Here is a 2,036-nt window from a genome sequence, read left to right on the forward strand (position 1 = left end):
TATTGCAGAGTTTTTTTTTTTTTTTGAGATAGGGTCTTGCTCTATTGCCCAGGCTGGGCTCAAATGTGCAATCCTGTTGCCTCAGCTTCAGAGTGCTGGTGTTACACAGACGAGCATCACCCCACCCCCCAGTCCCCAGTGTTTAAAACAGATGCCTAAATAAAATGGTTAAAGGAAAGAAATCAATGTGTGGGACTTCAGGGAATGACATTCCAAGCAGCACGTGTTTAGCTTTCACAGAGTAGTTCCTAAAATTTTGCTGAAAGTTATCTGCAAAAACATAGTACTGTATCTGATCCCAAAATAGGCAACAGTTGAAAACTTCTAGCCCGTCCATGTGTGGGAACTTAAAGCCCTGCTTTCTACTAAGATCCAAGAGATATTCTCCCAGTCTTTTCCCCTAATCTTTATTTCTGCCCATGGAGCAGTTACCAAATTATTTCTCAGACACTTCCTATTCTCATATAGACCCAGGTCCTCATCTCTGCCAGCAATTCCATTTAACACCCATGAAAAATCCCAGCTACTGAATTAACACAGCAGACATTCAAATTACTGAATTAAAGAAGCGAGCAGCACTCCACTGTTTCTTGGAATACACCTGTCTTAAGCACCCTGTCTACATCTTGAACACAGGAAGGAAGAAATACAATGTAACAGTAAACTTCCTGGGGTTCCGGAAAATACTGAGGATTGAATGAACCCAGGGCCTTCATACAGAGCTACACCAGCACCCCTATTTTTTGAGATAGGGTCTCACTAAACTGTTCTCCTCCTGCCTCAACCTCCCAAAGGGCAGGAATTATGGACGTGTACCACAGTGCCTGATGGAAGTTTCTGTTATTAAACAGAATATAACCATTCCGACACGCCCTCGAGTCTTGAAAACTGTAGTTTTCCTTTACGATGTGCACACAACCTAGGAATTGCTACAGACGGGGACTGAAAAGCCAAAGCCAGTTTGTCTATGAATCGCCTACTTTGGGATTAGGCACACTCAACTACTTTGGCAATTTTCCAAACTTGGGGGATTTGTTCCTTAAGATTCTAAGGTCTATGTAAACCTGTGTGGCGAGGAGAGCTTGGGATCTCAAGATCTTAAACATACCCTCTGCGGCTGCTCAAGGCAAGGCAATGAAAGTTGGAGAGACTTTGCAACAGCTGCAGGAGTTTCTCCACTCCCGGCGCGGAGAGCGGCAGCGTGAACAAGGCTGCCCCGCCGGGGAGCGTCCGGCAGCCCATCCAGCACCCCCGACTTCTCCAAGTACCTCCGGAACTGCTCGCGCTTCGAGTCGGCGGCCTGAGGAGACACCGCGGGTCAGAGACCGGAGCCCGGCGGCCAGAGCAGGAAGAAGGCGCTGGGAGTCCAGCAACCCCGCCTCCGCCTCGCAGCCTTAGGCCCCCAAAATCTGCGCGCGCTCCCCAACTCCCTCCCCAAGCCGACCAGCGGCTGGCTACCGCCCGTACTCCCCAGCCACGCCGCGCCCCTCTCACTTTGTAATGGGCCATAGTGACAGGGGCAACGGCGTAGCTGGCGCCGGAGACCGTGGCTGGCGGGCTCAGAGCAGCACTGCTCATGCGCAGAAAGGCTCACGCGCCTGCGCGCTTGCGAGCCACGGCAGGTCTAGCTAAGGGAGGCTGCGCACACCCGCCCCTCTAGCTGTCGGAATACTGTAGTACCTGTCCTTCCTTTTCCGGTCTCCGTGTTGACTCAGTTGCTAAGCGAGAAGCAAGGTTTTGGTAACGTAGCACAAGTGGCCAGGGTTGGCCGAGGTGGGCGTGGTGGCCAGGGGCTGGGCCCGGAAGACTAGTACTCTTGCTGGAGGGTGGATTGACCCAAGGAGTAGTGGCTGCACTTCTTAACTGGGACTTCAAAAGCTGTACCGACCTATATATATATATATATATATGCTGGGGTATTTGGCTCTCGTCCGGGAAAAAGCACGACAGATGCAGGGCGCCTCTTGGATTTACAATGGCTTGAGAAAGAGTCTTTCGAATCATTTATGTTCTGTTGCTTATTGGAAGTGAGCTGG

The 2,036-nt window shown here is 50.8% G+C and overlaps 1 protein-coding gene across 1 annotated transcript in view; it reads right to left on the bottom strand.

Moving 5' to 3' along the window:
- Mycbp (MYC binding protein) overlaps positions 1-1,613 on the bottom strand; it is a 6,844-nt gene extending 5,231 nt beyond the window's left edge. The window contains exons 1-2 of the mRNA XM_010625856.1: positions 1,495-1,613; positions 1,236-1,300 (exon numbers count right to left, since the gene is read on the bottom strand). Coding sequence (XP_010624158.1) covers positions 1,236-1,300; positions 1,495-1,578 — 149 coding nt within the window. The 5' untranslated portion in view covers positions 1,579-1,613. The remainder of the gene's footprint in view (positions 1-1,235; positions 1,301-1,494) is intronic.
- Between the last annotated feature and the right edge of the window lie 423 nt (positions 1,614-2,036).

Source organism: Fukomys damarensis, unplaced genomic scaffold (genome assembly GCF_012274545.1).
Source record: "Fukomys damarensis isolate Sample0158 unplaced genomic scaffold, DMR_v1.0_HiC HiC_scaffold_23, whole genome shotgun sequence".
Taxonomy (NCBI): Eukaryota; Metazoa; Chordata; class Mammalia; order Rodentia; family Bathyergidae; genus Fukomys; species Fukomys damarensis.